At 38.2% G+C, this 20,520-nt stretch overlaps 1 protein-coding gene across 5 annotated transcripts in view; it reads left to right on the forward strand.

Annotated features, from left to right (window-relative positions):
• The window catches only part of CATSPERE (catsper channel auxiliary subunit epsilon), a 201,771-nt gene that overhangs the window by 44,756 nt on the left and 136,495 nt on the right, over window positions 1–20,520 (forward strand). For 4 of the 5 annotated variants that reach the window (XM_053209823.1, XM_053209825.1, XM_053209826.1 and 1 more), the window contains one exon: window positions 17,348–17,425. In XM_053209823.1, coding sequence (XP_053065798.1) covers window positions 17,348–17,425 — 78 coding nt within the window. Of the gene's footprint in view, window positions 1–9,411; window positions 9,437–17,347; window positions 17,426–20,520 lie in introns of all 5 variants that reach the window. The other variant, XM_027046286.2, reaches the window with a different exon arrangement.

Raw genomic sequence — 20,520 nt, forward strand, 5'->3', positions numbered from 1 at the left:
ATCAAATAAATTACTGCCTATGTTTTCTTTTAGGAGTTTTATGGTTTCAGGTCTTACATTTAGGTCTTTAAACCATTTCAAATTTATTTTTGTGCACGGTATAAGAAAGTGGTCCAATTTCATTCTTTTTCATGAAGCTATCCAGTTTTCCCAGCACCATTTTTAAGAGATTGTCTTTTTTGCATTGTATATTCTAGCATTTTTATCATAGAGTAATTGACCATAAAAATCATGGGCTTACTACTAGACTCTCTATTCTGTTCTATTGCTCTATGTGTCTATTTTTGTGTCAGTACCATAATGTTTTGATTATTACAGCTTTGTAGTATAGCTTGAAATCTAGGACTGTGACACCTCCAGCTTTCTCCTATTTTAAGATTGCTTTGGCTACTCAGGGTCTTTTGTGGTTCCACACATTTTAGGATTATTTGCTCTAGTTATGTTAAAAATGCTTTTGGTATTTTGATAAGGATTTTATTAAATCTGTAGATTTCTTTGGGCAGTATGGACATTTTAACAATATTGGTTCTCCCAATCCATGAATATGGGATATCTTTCATTTGTTTGTGTCATCTTCAATTTCTTTCATCAGGGTTTTATAGTTTTCAGAGCACAGGTCTTTCACCTCCTTGGTTAAGAGTTTATTCCTATTATTTTAGTTTTTTTGGTGTAATTATAAATGAGATTGTTTTCTCAATTTCTTTTTCTGCTGCTTCGTTATTAGTGTATAGAAATGCAACAGATTTCTATATATTAATTTTGTGTCCTAAAACTTTACTGAATTCACTTCTCAGGTCTAGTAGTTTTGGTGGAGTCTTCAAGATTTATTATATATAGTGTGATATCATCTGGAAATATGAGCTATACTTCTTCTTTCCTAATTTGGATACCTTTTATTTCTTTTTCTTGTCTGATTGCTGTGGCTAGGACTTCTAGTACTGTGTTGAAAAAAGCAATAAGAGTGGACATCCTCACTTTTTCACCATTGAGTATGATGTTAGCGATGCGCTTTTCATATATGGCCTTTATTATGTTGAGGTATGTTCCCTCTAAACCTACTTTGTTAAGAGTTTTTATCATGAATGGATGTTACATTTTGTCAAATGCTTTTTATACATCAATTGAGATGATGATATGGTTTGTATCCATTCTCTTGTTGATGTGATGTGTTAAGTTGATTGACTTGCAAATATTGAGCCACACTTGCATCCTGGGAATAAATCCCACTTGATTGTGGTGAAGGATTTTTTAAATGTATTGTTGGATTTGTTTTGCTAATATTTTGTTGAGAATTTTTATATCTGTGATCAGACATATTGGCCTGTAGTTCTCTTTTTTCTTATAGTGTGTTTATATGGTTTTGGTATCAAGATAATGCTGACCACATAGAATGAATTTGGAAGCTTTCCTTCATTTTCTGTTTTTTGGAATAGTTTGAGAAGAATAGACATTATTAACTCTTCTTTAAATGTTTGATACAATTTACCTGTGAAGCTGTCTGTTCCTGGACTTCTATTCGTTGGGAGTTTTCTGATTACTGATTCAATTTCATTGCTGGTAATCAGTTTATTGAAACTTTCTATTTCTTCTTGATTCAGTTTTGGAAGCTTTATGTTTCTAGGAATTTTATCCATTAATTCTAGGTTGTCCAATTTGTTGGCATATAATTTTTCATGATATTCTCTTATTGTTTGTATTACTATGGTGTTGGTTGTTATTTCTCCTCCCTTATTTCTTTTTAAAAATTTTTTTACATTTTTTTATTTTTGAGAGAGACAGACAGACAGACAGAGCATGAGTGAGGTTGGGGCAGAGAGAGAGGGAGACACAGAATCCAAAGCAGGTTCTAGACTCTGAGCTGTCAGCACAGAGTCCAACGTGGAGCTCGAACTCACAAACTGTGAGGTCATTACCTGAGCTGAAGTCAGATGCTTAACTGACTGACCCACCCAGGCACCCCTCTCCTCCTTTATTTCTTTTTTTAAAGTTTATTTATTTTGAGAGAGAGAGAGAGAGAAGAGAGAGCAGGAGAGGCCAGATAGAGGGAGAGAGAGAGAATCCTAAGCAGTCTCTTCACTACCAGTGCAGAGTCCTATGCAGAGCTCAAACCCATGAACCATGAGAGCATGGCCTGAGCCAAAACCAAGAGTCAGACGCCCAACTGACTGAGCCACCCAGGCACCCTCTTCTCTTTTATTTCTGATTTTATTTCAGTTTTCTCTCTCTCTCTCTCTCTCTCTCTCTCTCTCTCTCTCTCTCTCTCTCTCCCTCTCTCTCTCTCTCTCTTTAGGTTTATCAATTTTGTTTATCTTTTCAAAGAACCAGATCCTGGTTTTATTGATCTATTCTATTGTTTTTTAGTCTTAATTTATTTCTTCTCTAATTTTTATTATTTTTTTCTTCTACTGGCTTTGGGCTTTATTTTTGTTTTTCTAGCTTTAAGGTTAGGTGTAAGGTTGGCTTGTTTATTTGAGATTTCTCTTATTTTTTGAGTTAGGCATGTATTGCTATAAACTTCCCCCGTAGAACAGCTTTTGCTGCTCCCCAAGGATTTTGGACCATTATGTTTTCATTTTTATTTCTCGCTTTGTATTTTTTTATTTGCTTTTTGATTTCTTGGTTGACCCATTTATTGTTTAGTAACATGTTATTTAGCCTCCATATATTTGTGTTGTGTCCTTTCCAGATTTTTTTCTTGTGATTCATTTCTAGTTTAATACACAGGAAAAATGCATGATATGATTTCAATCTTTTTTAATTTATTGAGACTTGTTTTGCTGTATAACGTGTGATCTATTTTGGAGAATGTTCTTTGTGCTCTTGAAAAGAATGTGTATTCTGCTGTTTGGGGGTGAAAATGTTCTGAATATCTGTTAGATCAACCTGGTTTAATGTGTCATTGAAAGCCACTGTTTCCTTGTTGATTTTCTGTGTCTATGATCTATCCATTGATGTAAGTGGGATGTTAAGGTCCCCTACTATCATTGTGTTATTGTCCATTTCTTCATCTATGTCTATTAATGGTTGCTTTATGTACTTAGGTGTTTCCATATTGGGTGCATAAATATTTATAATTGTTATGTCCTCTTGTTGCATTGTTCCTTCTATCATTATGTCATGCCCTTTCTCTCTTGCTAGTGTTTGTTTTATGAGGCTGAAGCGCTACCTACTGCGCTAATGAGGCACCTTCTAGTCTTTGTTTTAAAGTCTATTTTGTTTGGGGTGCCTGGGTGGCTCAGTTAAGCATCTGACTTTGGCTCAGGTCACAATCTTGCAGTTAGTGAGTTCAAGCTCCACATCAGGCTTTCCGTTGCTAGTGTGGGCCCGCTTTGCCCCTTCTCCACTTGTGTGCGTGCGCATGCGCACTCTCTCTCTCTCTCACACACAGACACACACAAATAAACATTTTAAAAAATAAAGTGTATGTTTCTGATATAAGTATTGTCACCGCAACTTTCTTTTCCCTTCCATTTGCATGATGAATGATTTTCCATCCCTTTACTTTCAACCTGCATGTGTCTAGAGGTGTGAAGTGAGTCTACTGAAGGCAGCACATAGATGCATCTCCTTTTATCTCTCGCTCTCTCAGTCACCCTGTATTTTCTGACACAAATGACTGGAGCATTAATTTTTTTACATTTAGAGCAGTTGTTGATAGATGTGTAGTTATTGCCATCTTGTTATTTGTGTTATGGTTGTTTTTGTAGTTCCTCTTGGTTCCTTTCTTCTTCTTTTGCTCAGTTCCCCTGTGGCCTGATGGCTTTCTTTACTAATATGCTTGGATTCCTTTCTCTTTATTTATCGTGTATCAAAGGTTTTTGATTTGTGGTTACCATTAGGTTCACCAGAACCAGGCAGTTCAGGGATGTCTCCCATGTGGATTGTATATGCCCTACTGTTGTGGCTGAGCCACATTTGCCTTCAGTCAAGTCAGTTACATTGGCCCACTTTTGCCTTTTTTGGGTACACTGGGTGGGGTTTAGTCCTTGTGCTATTAAGGAACCGGTCTGGGGCCCCTGTGGGCTTGCAACTGGGCAGTGTTAGAAGTCAGCACAGATGCCTGCCCTCAGCTGCAGTCTCACCAACCTATAGGGCCCTCTCCCTGCCTTGTCCACAAAGGCCTTCCTTGGTGTGTGGATCTGGCAGTTGGGCCCGATGCCAACCCCCATTCCATTTGCTGGGGTTGCCCTTGCTCCAACCTACAGAGTGCTCTCCCAGCCTGTCCCTTGGGAGGTTTTTGTTGGTAGGTGGAGTTGGCAGTGAGACTCACATTTTGCCCCCAGTCTGTCTGTGGGTGCTGTAGTCACGCTGAACTGCAGGGATTTCTTCCTGTGCTGCCCCCGAGAGCTTTTTGTTGGTGAATGGGGCCACAGTCAGACCACACGCCTGCTCCCCCATACGTGTGCGGGAGCTGCAGTCACACCGACCAGCAGGGCACTGCACTGCCAGCTGTAGGGTTTAGCTGCTGGGACTATGGGGACACTGGTGTGTGTCTGGTTTTCTTCCCCTCTCCCCAGGGCTAGAGTCACCTTGGAGTTCCACTCGTCCCTGCCAAGGCTGCTTGCAAGGTGTGCTGGGGCAGGAGCCACTTTGAAGAGACACCTGCCACATGGGGTGGGTTGGATGGGGTGGATACACAGGAGAGCCTGGAGGCAGAAAATGCAGTGTTAGCAAGATACATGGATTGTGTTCATGCTCGTTCCCACAAGCATCAGCTGTCTAGGCTGGTGGGGGGCAGAGAAACAGTGCCTGCCATCTCTTCTGTTCTTGGAGAAGTCTCTTAAAGGTCCCTGTCCCTCCAGTGCATATTGTGAGATTAGCAAATAAATGGATACCTCAGTAAATAAATCTGCCATATACCTCAGGCTCTTTCCAGACTGCTGCTTCTCTGCTATGTCTTGGCTGGGTTGTTTACTTTGCTGGCCCTTTACAGGTGGCATTTCAGTTTCCTGTTGCACAATGGCTCTCCTGGAGCTAAGCCCACTGATTTTTAAGGTATTCAGAGCTAAGCCCTGCTGGTTGTAAAAACTCATGAAATTGAGCCTCACTGGTTTTCACAGCCAAGTGTTATGGGTACTCATCTTCCCAGTTTGGGTTCCCCGTGCCTGGGGTGCCCGGTGTGGAGTCTGATGCTCTCGCTTCTCCATGCTTGTGCTGTCCCTCCTGTTTGGGGTTAGCCTCGCCAGCGTGTTTGGTTCCCAGCCAAACTTCCCAGCCAAGGCTTCCCGAAAGCCTTTCCTACCCATTTTGATGCGGCCTCCTCTCTATGATTAAGTGTGAAAAGTCTGTTCTGCCAGTCTTTCAGTCATTTTCTGTGTTAGTTGCACTCATGTGGCTGTTATCTCAGTGTGTCTGTGGGCTGTGGTAAGCTTAGAATCCTCCAACTCCGCCATCTTCCCAGAATTCTACATCTCTGATGTTGTGTGGCCATTATAATTTGTAATACTTTTGTCCTTTAACCTTTATACTAAAGGTAAGTGGCTAACACACCACCCTGTTACAATATTAAAATATTCAGAATCTCATTATAGACTTACCTTTACTAGTGTGTTATATATTTTCATGTTTTCTTTTTACTAATTAGAGGACTTTTTATTTCAGCTTGAAGAACTCCTTACAGCATTTCTTGTAAGGCAAGCCTAGTGGTGATAAACCCCCTCAATTTTTATTTGTTTGGGAAAGTCTATCTTGCTTTCATTTCTAAAGGACAGATTTTCTGATAAAGTGTTGTTGGTTGGCAGTTTTTTTCTTTCAGCACCTTGAATGTATCATCTCACTCTTTCCTGACTGTGAGGTTTCTGCTGAGATCACCTAAGGGTGATCGTTTATATGAGAGGGTTTTTTTTTTTTTTTTTACTCCTCCTGCTCTTAAAATTCTCTTCTTTGTATTTTATTGTAGATAATTTTATTATAATGGCTGTGGAGAAGATCATTTTACATTGAAATTTGGGGGTGATTTAGCTTTATGAACTTGAATATCCAAATCTTTCCATAGATTTAGGAAGTTGTCAACCATTTTATCTTTAAGATTTTCCTTCTCTTCTCCTCCTGGGACTCCAGTGATGCACTGATTGTTTCTCTTAATGGTATCCCAGGCTTTGGTCATCCTTTTTTATTCTTTTTTTCTTTTTTCTTTTCTGAACTGGGTAATTTCAAATGATCTGCCTTTGAGTTCATGGATTCTTTCTTCTGTTTTGTCCAGTCTGCTCTTGGAGATCTTTTGTAAATCCTTCAGTGCAGTCATCGTATCCTTAGCTTCAAATTTTCTGTGTGTGTGTGTGTGTGTGTGTGTGTGTGTGTGTGTTTCCATGTGTTCTGTCTATTGAACTTCTTGGTTTATTCTTCTATTGTTTTTCCGATTTCATTAAATTGTTGACCTTTGTTCTCTTGTAGCTCTCTGGGCATCTTTAGACACATTATTTTGAATTCCTTTTTGAAGCATTTATGTATCTCCATTTTGGGGGGACCCATTACTGGAATTTGTGTATTCCTTTGGTGGTGTCATGATTCCTTGATTTTTCATGTTCCCTTTAGCCTCCCATAAGTGTCTATATATTTGAAAAAGCAGTCACCTCTTCCAAACTTTGGAAGACTGACTTTGCTAAGGAAAACCTTCACTGGTGGGTGGAGAATACAGTGACCCCAGGTCTAGTGATGTAGGGCACCTCAGGGGCATGTGGCATCTTGGGGTTCAGAGATGCATGATGTCTCATTACGTCAGGCCACTGGAGTCCATAACATCAACAACTGTGTGATATTTGGCAAGTGCTATGTAGTGCTCACAGTGATGTTCTCCACAGCTCCTCCAGGTCCAGTGGCTAGGGACCAGAGCAGGAAGTGGTAGTGGCCCGAACCAGTGGTGTGCACATATTTAGCTGTGGGGGCCTGCTGGTAGTTTTCTGTGTCCTGGTAGGGGTCAGTTTTAGGCACACACATAGTGTTGAGGGTCAGGGCCAGCAGCAAGGGCCAGGCCAAATGCAGGCATACAAACAACTGTAGGAGTCCTGGCTATCTGTGTGCATTCCTGTGGCTGTGGTGTTTCACCACAGATACGGGCATAAGTAATGGAGGCCGGTAATAGTAGACAAGGCCAGATCTAGACTCACAAACAGCTTTGACCATTGGAATGACTTCCCAAAGATGCAGGGTCTTGCCACAGACATATCCAAGGTAATGGAGCAAGTAGTGGGAGTTGGGCTGGGGAGCCTAGAGGTGCACATTTGGAGAAGCTAGCCCTAAGCACCTGCAGAGGGGTGGAGGTAAGCTGTGGGGTTCTAGGCTGCATCCTGCACTTGTACAGCTGCAGAGGCTGAAGCTAGCTGCTTGTATGGATCCTATTCTCTGCCAGTGGTGAGGACAGGGGAATGGGAAGGGACTCAGGCAGCTGGAACCTGCAAATGCAAAAACCCGTGGGGTAAAAACTGGTGAAATCTGCAGGGGTCCATGATGGCTGTCCTGACCATTGGTTTCTTCTGTAGTGAAAGCTTCTGGGTCCCCTGTAGAACCAGGTCACAGGGACCCTCATTGCTCCCACTGTGTGGTTGATACTGGTAGTGCTTGCCTTTCTTCCTTGTTTCTGGCCATCTCTATACATCTCAGCTTTGACAGTCTCTGGATGGGGTGAAACCTAAACAGGTCTTCCGTGCAGTACCCCAAAAGGCTGGGGAAGCTGGTCAGTCACCCTGCCCTCCCTTTCCAGGGAGGGGAACTCTACAGCTGGTGAGTTCACCTCTTGACACAGAGCAATGCCGGCTTGGCAGATGGGATGATTAGAACAAAATGAAGCATTCTTCCTTCCCTTTTTGTGCCCTTGCTCCTAGGTTTTTGTTCTACTTCGTTCAAGTTTCTTAAGTGGACTCTTGAACTCTCCCAGAACTGTTTTTGTTTGTAGATAGCTGTCTAATTGTTGATCTTTGTTGGGGAATGGAGGTTGGCTTCTTCTACTGTACCATCTTGGTGACATCAGCCTCTTCTGTTTTTTCTAACGATCCCCTCCCAGTCTTTTTGTTTGGCTTTTTATGATCTGTCCTTACCTTAAATGTCAGCTCCATTCAGGTTTCTTTCTTTGACTCTCTTTTCATTCTACGCTTCAGTTTGTGCACCACTTAAGAAAGGCAAGCATTCTGATAAAGATCCAACAGAATGCTGCTAATATCATCTTCCAAGAAAATCGAGGTTGTTACTTTAACATCAACTGATACTGTCTCTCTGCAAGTTTACCTTTAATAAGCTTTTTAGTATCAATACTAAAACCTTTCTCATATTATCAGTACATTTCTCCTTTTGCCTTTAAATTTTCCTTTCCAGATAGACAGGTAAGTCACTCAGTAACCCACTTCTGTTCTTATTTCCTGCACCTCAGACAAGTAGCATAACACAAGGCGGACATTCCAGCCCTGGAGCTTGGGATCTTTTTGATCAACCTAGTTCTTTGTGAACACTTAGCACATTTGCCTATCAATATTTATAGTACTTACTTCCATTTGCTTTCTAAAAATCAGATTGAACATATGGGGGCACCTGGGTGGCTCAGTCAGTTGAGCATCCAACTCTTGATTTCAGCTCAGCTCGCGATCCCCAGGTTGTGGAATTGAGACCTGAATTGGGCTCCATGCTGAGCACGGAGTCTGCTTAAGATTCTTTCTCTCTCTCCCTCTGCCCCTCCTCCCAGCTTGTGCTCCCTCTCTCTCTAAAAACACATTTTTTAAAAATAGAATAAAATCAGCTTGAACATATGAAATATTGTTTTCGTTATATGGTCTCAGAAACTCATTGCATACATATTTACTGATTCCCAAAATATCTTTTTTTTTTTCCATTTTATACATAATAACGTACCAGGCACTGTGCAGCAATCAGCAAATAAAAGAACATAGTCCCGAGGCATTGACTTTTAAAGCTTATATGATAAAGAAAATACAGATATCATTAAATGAACATCACTTTCTAAAAAACATGCAACTGAACATACAAATAAATGTTCCTTTCAGAAAATTTACATCGAAAGGGCAGTTAATGAAAGATTTTCACTGCTAATTGATGACTTTGTTGGCATAAATTGGCATAAATTACAGCATGTAAACACTATAGACTTTCTTAGGCAGAATGATCATATGACAGTTTTAAAGACTGCTCATGCAATTTTGGCTACGTGAGCTTGTAATGTTACTAAGGCAGCATGCAGATTCAAGCCTGTCAGCCTTTTGACATGTGATAACATGTGAGAATCAGTCGTTATATTTAATTATAGACATCGTAGCTTTTAAAAAATTTAGTATTTAATTGTTTATGTATTTATAATGGAATATAAGAATATTGAGAGACTTAGAAGCATGTATATTGAAAGCGAAGTATTCAAACTAATATTTAGCCTGCTGTTCACTAAAATGTGATTCCTCTTTTTCTCAACAGAAGTTTCTTTCACAACTTTACCCAGGTAAAACATGTTTTGAAATTGTATATATCCTTCCCATATCACTACTGTATTATTTGCCTCCAATCTTTCATGTTACCCAGAAGGAGAATTTCCCAAACTAATTTTTCAACAAAATTTGCCTAGAGCAGTGGTACTTACAATATGATTTGAGGACCCCTAGAGCTCCACAGACCTGATTTTCAGGAGGTCCCTGAGCTCTACCCTTTCCCAACCACATATCTGTGCGAGGATAGATTTTCCCCCACATACTTCCACCAAAACAACATGTGCCAACAGCTTGAATGCAGGAGCACAGATGATAATTCAGCTGTCTTCTATTAAGACAGATAACACAGACATTTTGTGATGTAAAATGCAAAACAACCATTCTTCTGCTTTTCTTTGTTTTGGAAAATAGCTCTTTTTCATTAAAATATATGTCATATTAACATTTTATGGGTTTATCATAGTTTTTAAAATAAATTCATAAATATCTTTAAATTTTCTTGGTTTGATACATGGTAAATATTGATAGATCTGACCCACCTAAAACAGAAGCTCTGTGATACTCTCAATTATTTTTAAGGCTATGAAGGGGTCTTGAGATCAAAAGGTTTTAACATCTGGTCCGAGGGTGGAAGATGACAGTCAAGTAGAAGGATCCTAGGCTCGCCTCCTTCCATGAATGTAACTAAATAGCCATCAGATCATCCTAAATACGCCAGAAATTGATGTGAAGACTGGCAGAATAAACTCCACAACTGATGGTAGAGAAGCCACATCAAAGAAGGTAGGAAGTGTGGAGATGCACTTTGGGAGAGAGATTGTGGCCACTGTGGTAAGGAGGGAGCCATGGTCATGAAGAAGGACAAGAGACAGACTAGCACACAGGGGAGCACACAGGAAAAATGAATCCCTGTAGCAATTGGCTTGGAAAGCAAGAGGGGCCGAATTTCATGAGTTCTTGCAATCAGTGGGCTTAAAGGTCAGTGGGCTTGGCTGGGATAGAGCCTGAATGGCACTGCACTGTTCTTGCAGAGAAGGCAGGCAAACAACCCTACATTGTGGAAATAGCAATCAAAAGAGCACCTGTGGCACACAGTGGGGAGTTTATTCAGTCATCTCAGAGCGAGTCCTAGAGAAGTAGCATTCACAGAGAGAAACCTTGGGGAACAAAGGAATTGGCCAGCGTCATTTCCCTCTCCTGACCCTCAGCATAAGCACAGGACCACCTGTGGGAACCAGTGCGGCACTGACACTCACCACCTACCTTGCTTACACCAAGCTCCACTCCCCCATGCTCCAGTAGAACTGCCTATCTGAGCCATGCTTGTCTCGGCCCCAGCATGGCAGACCCCTTCCCCCAAAAGACCAGCCTAAACCCCTACTCACACCATGTTACCCATCATGGGAATTTTGCAGCATCTCACTTCTGCCAAGTGGAGTCAACAGAGCTCACTTCACAAACAGACCAAAGCACACCTAGTTAAAATGTGCCACATTCAGGCCAGAGACCAAACAGTGCCTACAATAGGCAGAGACTCTGCAGATGACTGGCCTGAAGGATAAAACAGCCAGGACAAAGCAGCAGAGCACATGCAACACACATTGGAGACATTTCCAGAAGCGCAGGCCCTGGGGAACAGATGACATTACATGGCAGAGAGCACTATAGGACCTCTTCTTCATAAGATCATTACCCTCAAGAACAGGAGACATAGCTGACTTTCCTAACACAGAAATAGGCACAGAGACATAGACAAAATGAGAAGACAGAGAAATTTATTCCAAATGAAAGAACAGAACAAGACCATGCCAGAGATCTAAGTGAAACAGATATAAGTAACATGTCTGATAGAGAATTTAAAGCATTGATCATAAGGATACTCACTGGACTCCAAAAGAGTAGAAGACATGAGTTAAACCCTTACACAGAGATAGGGAACAACATAGCAGAAATAAAGGTCATAATAAACAAAATGAGAAATATGCCTCATGGAATGAACAACAGACTGGAAGAAGGAGAGGAATGAATTAATAGCCCAAAAGGCAGAGTAATGGAAAGTAATCAAGCTGAACATAAGAGGGGAGAAAAAAAGAATTATGCAAAACAAGAATGGAGTTAGGGAACTCAGTGATTCCATTAAAGGTAATAAAATTTGTATTATAGGAGTGCCACAAAAAGTAGAGAGAGAAAAGGGGTTAGAAAATTTATTAGGGAAGCTGAAAACTTCCCTAATTTGGGCAAGAAAACAGCTATCCATATCCAGAAGACACAGAGAACCCCCCTCAAAATCAACAAAAGCAGACCCACACCAAGACATATTGTAATTAAATTAGTAAAATATAGTGATGAAGGAAAAAATGTTAAAGCAGCAAGACAAAAGAAGACTAACTTAACAGGGAAAACTCATAAGGCTAGCAGAAGATTTTCCAGCAGAAACATTTCAAGGCAGAAGGGAATGGTATGATATATTCAAAGTGCTAAATGGGAAAAATCTGCACCTGAGAATACTCTATCTAGCAAGGCTATCATTCAGAATAGAAGGAGAGATAAAGAGTTTCCCAGAAAAACAAAAAAACTAAAGGAGTTCATGACCACTAAACCAGCCCTGTAAGAAATTTTAAAGGGGACACTTTGAGTGGAAAGACCAAAAGTGACAGTATAAAGTAGGAAACACAAAGCAGTAACAATATTTCTGTAAAAAAAAAAAAAAAAAAGTCAAGGAACTCACAAAATAAAAGAATGTGAAATATAACAATATATACCTAAACGTGGGGAGAAGAGGAGTAAAGAATGTGTTCAAACTTTAACAACCATGGACTTAATATGGACTGCTATATGCAGAAGAGGTTATATACACACCTAATGGTTACCACAAATCAAAAACCACTAATAAATATGCAAAAATACCAAAAGCAGGCAAAGAGAAGGGAAGTAAGGAAGTGTAGATCAATATCCTTGTATATATAGGTGCAAAAATTCTACATAAAATAATAGCAAATGGAATCCAACAATGTATTAAAAGAACAAATTAAAAAGGGCCAGTATCTTCCAGAATGCAACATTGGTTCAGTACCAAGAAAGCTGACAACAATATCCATTCCATAAACACAGTAAAGAAGAAAATAAATGATCACATCAGTAAATTTAAAAATTGAACAGCCATTCCTAATGGAAACACCAAACAAAACAAGTTTAGAAGGGAACCACATTGATTTTAACATTTTTAAAATGTTATTCTAATTTTTATTTTTGAGAGAGAGAGACAGAGAGACGGAGCATGAGTTGGGGAAGGGCAGAGAGAGAGGGAGACACAGAATCCGAAACAGGCTCCAGGCTCTGAGCTGTCAGCACAGAGCCTGACGCGGGGCTCGAACTCACAGACTGCGAGATCATGACCTGAGCCGAAGTCGGATGCTTAACCGACTGAGCCACCCAGGCACCCCAGGGAACCACTTGATTTTAATAAAAAAACACTGACTTCTCAAATAATTAACAATATTATTATGTTATGAAATACTTTTGATTCAACTAAAATCAGGAACTGGACAAATGTGCTCATCTGTCAGTAAATATCATCACTATTATTTAACATTGTCTTGAACATAACAGTGTAAGTAATAAGAAAAAATGTACAATATTATAAATTTATAATAGCAATAAAGACTAAAATAGTGATGAATCAATTTAACAGGAAAGACACAGAACTTGTAGCAAGAATCACTCTCAAATTTTGTTGAATGATTTTTTAAACATACTTTAAATGTTTATTTATTTTGAGAGAGAGTGAGTGCATGCATGGGTGGGGGAGGGGCAGAGAAAGAGGGGGAGAGAGAGAGAGAGAGAGAGAGAGAGAGAGAGAGAGAGAGAGAGACAGGGAGAGAGGGATCTCAAACAGGCTCCATGTCGTCGGCACACAGCCCGATGTGGGGCTTGCTCCTACAAACCATGAGATCATGCCTTGGGCTGAAATCAAGAGTTGGACGCTTAACCGACTGAGCCACCCAGGTGCCCCTGTTGAGTGATCTTTAAAAAATCTAGTTTTTAAAGTATTTAATTGGATCTAATGTCAATTTTTTGACTGAAAAAATATCTTTGTTTTCCAATTTATTCTTTTTAAAATTTTTATTTGTTTTTAATTCCAATATAATTAACACACAATGTTATATTTCAGGTATACAAAATAGTGAACCAACCATTCTATCCATTACTACTCAGTGCTCATCATGATACGTGTGCATGTATCTTAATCCCCTTCACCTATTTCACCCATCTCCCACCCAACTAACCCCTGGCAACCACCAGTTTGTTTTCTGTATTTAAGAGTCTGGGGTTTTTTTTTTTTTTTTGGTCTCTTTTTGAAAAAATATTTCACCAATTATGTGTAGTAATATGGTATAATATGTTATACTCCTAGAAGAAAATGAAAGTGTAATCCTCTCTTATACCATATAAAAAAATAAATTCCAATTGGCATACAAAAAAGAGTTTAATGTAAAACCAGATTTGGGGAGACCTTGAAGCTGTACCATATAAAATGCAGGGAAATCTTATCCTAGACTGGAAACCAGAATCTTTAAAGTAAAGATAGCCAAAACTGAAAACGTGAAAATTAAAAACTTTTGTATCACAAAAGTACCATAAGTATAGTTCAGACAATAAATAGTTATGAAAAAATTTTACAACATAGATGACACTAACCAGCTAATATCCCTAAGTGTTCAAAGAGATGGGGGAGGTGTAAACTGGTGCAGCCATTTTGTGAAATCATCCTGCATTATCTGACACATATCCTGCAACTCATCATTTCCACTCCTGAGTATATACCCAGGAGAAAACTCTTGCTCTCAAGCATCAAGAGACATTTTCAGAAATGCTCATAGCAGAAAACACTCATGGGGCGCCTCGGTGGCTCAGTAGGTTGAGCGTCCGACTACAGCTCAAGTCATGATCTCACAGTCTGTGGGTTCGAGCCCCGCGTTGGGCTCTGTGCTGACAGCTCAGAGCCCAGAGCCTGCTTCGGATTCTGTGTCTCCCTCCCTCTCTGCCCCTTCCCCGCTCATGCTCGCTTGCTCTCTCTCTGTCAAAAATAAATAAACATTAAAAAAAAATTTTTTTTAATGCTCATAAAATCCATCCCTCCCAAACAGAATCCAAATGCCCATCAACAGGAAAATGGAAAAGTTGTGGTACATTCACATGATGGAATTTTAAATAGCAATAAAAATGAATGGGCTCAGTTAGGGCAACAACACAAATAAATCCTAGTTACACAATGTTGAAAGAAAAAAAAGCAGATCCTAGGGGGCTATGTGTGGGATGACTAAGTTCATCATGTTAATGTTTAAAATTAAAAAAAAATAAATAAATAAACAGTTCAGGAAAGTGAGTACCTGTGGGCAGAAACAGAACCAGAAAAGGAACAATATGTAGATAAATGAAAGAGATCTGTAAGGTTCTTGTACTCGAATATGGTGGTGGGTTCTTGGTTTTTATTTTACTGTTTTAGAATTCAAATAGTTACATAAAAGATAGTCATACCAATAATAATAGTGTGTTGTGAGCCAAGGATTGTGATTATTCTAATTCTGTATATGTGTACCTGAAGTCCAAACACAACAAAGAGCTCTTACAAAGGGTAAGAAAATGTAAAAGCGCACTGTACCCAAGAGCAAATCTAGCAAACCCGAAACAATACTGAAATTCACATAATCTCAGGAAAACCCAAATTCACAATGAAATGTCGTGCTCATCACACTGGTAAAAACAAGAGAAAACCCTGTGAGAGGGAAACTGGGCCACAGGGTGTAACTCAGATTTTGTTGGTGGAAAATGTGTACAGTTAGAGACTTAGTACATTTTTGGAGAGTAATAGGGAAACACCTAGTAAAAGTATTTATACCCTTTGGATCAGGAGTCTTACTTCTGGGAATCTACTCCACAGAAGTCAGACCTCCAGTACTTAAAGCTATATGAAAAAGGTCCTATATTTTGCAGCATTATATTAGTGGTAAAACAAAACATAATAAAACTGGAGCCACAGTAAAGCTCCATTAGAGAAATTGATCTATAAATTACAGCGTAACCACATTGTAAAATATTATTCAGGCTTTCTGAGAACTGACACTGGGGACTTTCAATGGGGTTCACTTGCATGAAAAAAAGAGAATATGGGAGTGTGTATAATACGATCCAGTTTTGTTTTAAAAACTCTTAAAATGCCTCTTTTTAAAAATACATGTAAATATGTATTTGTCTACATGTCTGTAAATGCTTATATGGTGTAGAGAAAAATAGGGGAGGGCACATAATAGTTGTCTAAATCGTTTTATAGGTTGAGAGAGGCTTAATAGGTGAAGGGACTATAAAGGAAAAATAAAGCCGTGCTATAAAAAAGCAAGGAAGGAAGGAAAGGAGGAAGCAGAGCAATATGAAAGCACAATATAGAATTAAAGCAAACAGATAAAATAGGATAAATAGGAATATGATATCATTATATAGGGAATAAAATTTTCATGTATGTGTATATAGGTGTGTGTGTGTGTGTATCCATATAACCAAAACACAGAGCAAGATTTAGAACATACAGATGTCGAAGTTATTAACAAAGAATTCTACAAATTAATAAATCAAAGACTAACAGCCCAATAGAAAATGGAAAATAGGCAAAGGAAGTGAACAGATAGTTCACAAGACAGGAAATACAAGTGGACCTTGAACATATGGAAAGATGCTCAAACGTTTTTGTAATAAAAGAGTTGGAGGTTAAAACTGCATCAAAGCACCAGTTTTCACCCACCAGATGGGCAAATTCCAAATGTGTGACAACACACAATGAAGAAAGAAGAAATCTCATACACTGCAGTATCTGTGAAAATTACAAAAGCATATACTGTATGGCTCAAGAATCACCCTTTTAGTCATATAATAATACAAAATTATATAGGTACAAAATTGCTCATTATAGCATTGATTATAATGGCAGAGGATTGAGAACAAATTTATTAGCAGGTTACTAGTTAAGTAAATTATGATTCTTCCATAATTTGGAAAAATATCCAGTGGAAAAGTTCATGAAAATATGTAAAGATCTCTAAGATATAACTTTAAGTGAAGAATATGTTTGAAAAAAACATGTTTATGGGGCGCCTGGGTGGCTCAGTCTGTTGAGCGTCTGACTTCAGTTCAGGTCATGATCTCACAGTCTGTGAGTTCGAGCCCTGTGTCGGGCTCTGTGCTAACAGCTCAGGGCCCGGAGCCTGTTTCAGATTCTGTGTCTCCCTCTCTCTGACCCTCCCCCGTTCATGCTGTGTCTCTCTCTGTCTCAAAAATAAATAAACGTTAAAAAAAATTTTTTTAATTAAAAAAAGGAAAAAACATGTTTAGAATACTTGCATTTACAAGAAAGAAAAAATAACAGTTATACACAAAAATTTTATAGAAATATAAACAAGTGATAGTAGATACTTGGGGATACAGTGAGAAGTGAGTGATGGAGTACAGGGTGGGAAAGACAAAATTCACTTTATTTTGAATATAATTTGTTTTTAACTATGTGAATAAGTTGTCTATTCAAGGAAAAAATCAACAAGAGAGAAAAAATTAGATCTACATCTATTGAAATGACAATGGTGTAGATCAAGTGATGTATCGAGTGACAAAACCAAGTGTTGAATTGTGATTATAGAGAAAGAGATATAAACATACAGGCACAGTTTTCACATTGGTTACTTCAAAAGTGTAGAGGAAAATTAACTCTTCTTTCATAGGTCTTTGGTTTGTTTCACTTGTTAAAAACAATATGTACCACTTTTGAGTTTTTTAATGGGATAATCAAAAATGTTTAAATAAATAAAAACATTTTTATTGTTATAAAAATGAAATTTGTCCAAAATGTAGAAAAATACAAACACTTTTTTATTTTGTAGGTTATCATTGTATGGATATATGACCCAGAAAATGCAGATCCCAGTGAGATTCTACGGAATGCAAATGAACCTTCACTAGTAGGTGGAAACATTACTATTATCACAGATAAAATAATATGCTATGGTTCCTTTTTAAGGGCTTTGAATAATTTATTTTAAGAATTCCAGAACTAACTAAACACGCTTTAATTATCCATTACATTTAGCCACTATAGTGATTTTGAGCTAGTGCTCAGTCTCCCCAATTATAAATCTTTCTCCTGAATTCTAATTGAGCATTGCCCTTACTTTCTATGAATCGCATTATTCACGAAGATGCTAACCTTCAAAGTGTTTTAAAGGTGTTCCTTGAGCATCTGTCTAGATATCATCTTTCAAAAATCTGTCCAGTCCCTTACTGAACCCTTTACCACTTGGACACTAGTGAATTTCCTAAAGGGGCAGTACAGTGGATGAACACAGATGGTCTTCAATTTACGTGGTCTTCAGTTTTTCTAATTCACTATAGTGCAAAAGTGATATACATTCAATAGAAATTGTACTTTGAACTTGAATCTTTTCCCAGACTAGCGGGCTATCAATGTGGCATGATACCTTTGCGTGACACTGGGTCCTGGCAGGGGTCACAAGAGTAAACAACCAGTACATTTAAACTATTCTGAACCCACACAACCATTGTTTTTCTATTTCAGTACAGTATTCAATGATTTACATGAGACATTAAACACCTTATTATAAAACAGCCCTGGTGTTAGATGGTTTTGCCCAACTTTAGGCTAATGTGAGTGTTCTGAGCACATTTAAGGTAGGCTAGGCTAAGCTACAACGTTTGGTAGTTAGGTGCATTAAATGCATTTTCCACTTAATGATATTTTCAATTTATAGCCAATTGTAATTCAAGGAAGATCTGTACATCCTTTATTTCATTTGTTACAAATTTATCTCTTTCAAGATTTAAGTTTTCTGTCTTCTGTTATAACAAAAACCTATTGAAGAGAAGAATAAAATGAGTTTTAGTTTCATATGAGACCATGTCTTAATGAGTCAAGATATAATTTTTGAATAGTATGTTACATGCCTCTTGGTAGCCAAATTCACAAGAGATGGACTAACAAATCAGAATGACAACCTATTGAGGCGCCTGGGTGGCTCAGTCAGTTGAGCGTCCAACTTCAGCTCAGGTCATGATCTCACGGTCTGTGAGTTCGAGCCCCGCATCAGGCTCTGTGCTGACAGCTCGGAGCCTGGAGCCTGCCTCAGATTCTGTGTCTCCCTCTCTCTCTGCCCCTCCCCTGCTCATGCTCTGTCTCAAAAATAAATAAAAATATTTTTTAAAAAATACTTTAAATTGTAGGGTTTTATTCTGAGGTTTTTTTTCTTACAATTTTAACTATGAATCATATCAGAAAGAAAAAAACCATAGATGTGTACAATATAGTTTAATGAATAATAACAATTAGCCCTATAACCACTATCAAGAAGTAAAACACCAACAATAGTACACAAGGTCCCCATATGTGCACTCTGAATGAGCATAATTTCTCCCTCCACCTTAGAAGTACTTGTATGGATATAATCATTTTGTTCCATCTAAAAGTAACCATTATTCTGAATTTTATGGTAATAATTGCTCTGCTTTTTTTATTTTTTATTTATTTTATTTTTTATTTTTAGCTTGTTGCATGATTCCTAACCAATGTAGTTTGGTTTAGTGGGTTTTGGTTTTGTGTTTACTTTTCTACTTTATATAAATGGAATCATGTTTTCTATACATTGTACATATTGCTGTTGGGGGGGGGGGTCAACTTTATATTACTTATTCATGTTATACCGTACCTATAGTTTATTCATTTTTGATCCTGTATGATATTTCATCATTTCAACATACTATGCATTTTTCATCGATTCTACTGTTGATGAATTTTGGATGGGCTTTTGTTTTCTTTTGTTTGTAAGGAGTGTTGGTTTCTTTCTTTTTGTTCAGCTTTATTGAGATATAAATGATATATAACATTGTGTAAGTTTAGGTATACACTGTTGATATGATACACTTATATTTTGTGAAATGATTACCATAGTAGAATTTTTAACACCTTTATCACCTACATAATTACCACTTCTTTTTTGTGGTAAGATTATTTAAGATTTACTCTTTTATCAACTTTCATTATTTACTACTGTGTTATTAACTATACTCATTATGCTATACTTAGATTCCCAGAATTTATTCATCTTATCACTGGAAGTTTGTACCCTTTGACCACCAGGTCCCCATTTTGCCCACCCCCTCAGATCCTTCAGTCACCATTCTACTCTGTTTCTGTGAGCTCAGCATTTTTTAGATTCCACATAGAAGCATATCATATACTATTTGTCTTTCTCTAACTTATTTCACTTAGCATAATGCCCTCGAGGTCCATCCATGTAGTTGCAAATGGAGACATTTCCTTCTTTTTTGTGCTTGAGTAGTATTCCATTGTATGTACACCATATCTTCTTTATCCATTAATCTGTTGATGGACACTTAGGCTGCTTCCATATCTTGGCTATTGTAAATAACGCTGCAATAAACATAGGGGTGCCTATATCTTTTTGGATTAGTGTTTTAATGGGGAGGGGTAAATACTCAGCAGTGGAATTACTGCATCATATGGTGTTTCTAATTTTAATTTTTTGAGGAACCTTCATACTGTTTTTCACAGTGGCTGCACCAATTTATATTCCTGCCAACAGTGCACAAGTGCCTTTTTCACCACATCCTTGCCAACACTTGTTATTTCTTTTTGATTTTAGCCATTCTGACAGGTATGAGGTGAGGCATCTTTTCATGTACCTGTTGGCCATCTGTATGGCTTCTTTGGAAAAAAGTCTATTCAGATCTTCTGCTCATGTTTGAATTGGATTATTAGTTTTTTTTTTTGCTACTGAGTTGTATGAGTTTTGATATATTTTGAATATTAGCTCCTTAATTGATAATATGATTTGTAACTATTTTCTTTCACTCAGTAGGTTGTCCTTTCATTTTGTTGATTTAGTTTGCTGTGCACATATGATTTTTATCCTTTGTTCTGTTGTAGTGGGTTAAACTGATTGATTTTGGGATGTTGAATGAGCCTTGCATACCTAAAATGAATTCCATTTGTCCATAGTATATAACTCTTTTTATATATTGT

The sequence above is a fragment of the Acinonyx jubatus genome, chromosome E4, assembly GCF_027475565.1.
Source record: "Acinonyx jubatus isolate Ajub_Pintada_27869175 chromosome E4, VMU_Ajub_asm_v1.0, whole genome shotgun sequence".
Taxonomy (NCBI): Eukaryota; Metazoa; Chordata; class Mammalia; order Carnivora; family Felidae; genus Acinonyx; species Acinonyx jubatus.